Below are 507 nucleotides of genomic sequence, written 5' to 3' on the forward strand. Positions count from 1 at the left end.
AGGATCGAACACGAGACATGGTGAAATTGCAAGTGGGAGAGTAACCAATAGGCCAAAGCCTGTTATTCCGGGAATAGATATAACCTTTAGTATATATGGGGAAATATCAATTAAGGCATTTTAGGAATGGTTTTAAAAAAACCAGGAAGGCGTTCCTCAAATGCACATCCGGAGGATCGAACACGAGACATGGTGAAATTGCAAGTGGGAGAGTAACTAGTAGGCCAAAGCTTGTTATTCGGGAAATAGATATAACCTTTAGTATATATGGCGAAATATCAATTAAGGCATTTTAGGAATGGTTTTAAAAAAATCAGGAAGGCATTCCTCAAATGCACATCTGGAGGATCAAACACGAGATATGGTGAAATTGCAAGTGGGAGAGTAACCAGTAGGCCAAAGCCTGTTATTCGGGAAATAGATATAACCTTTAGTATATATGGGGAAATATCAATTAAGGCATTTTAGGAATGGTTTTAAAAAAATCAGGAAGGCATTCCTCAAATG

At 37.9% G+C, this 507-nt stretch overlaps 1 protein-coding gene across 1 annotated transcript in view; it reads right to left on the reverse strand.

Moving 5' to 3' along the window:
• The window catches only part of LOC104733857, a 4,184-nt gene continuing 4,005 nt past the window's right edge, over positions 329 to 507 (reverse strand). Inside the window, exon 5 of the mRNA XM_019233650.1 lies at positions 329 to 403. Coding sequence (XP_019089195.1) covers positions 329 to 403 — 75 coding nt within the window. The remainder of the gene's footprint in view (positions 404 to 507) is intronic.

This window comes from Camelina sativa, chromosome 12 (genome assembly GCF_000633955.1).
Source record: "Camelina sativa cultivar DH55 chromosome 12, Cs, whole genome shotgun sequence".
NCBI classification, from domain to species: domain Eukaryota; kingdom Viridiplantae; phylum Streptophyta; class Magnoliopsida; order Brassicales; family Brassicaceae; genus Camelina; species Camelina sativa.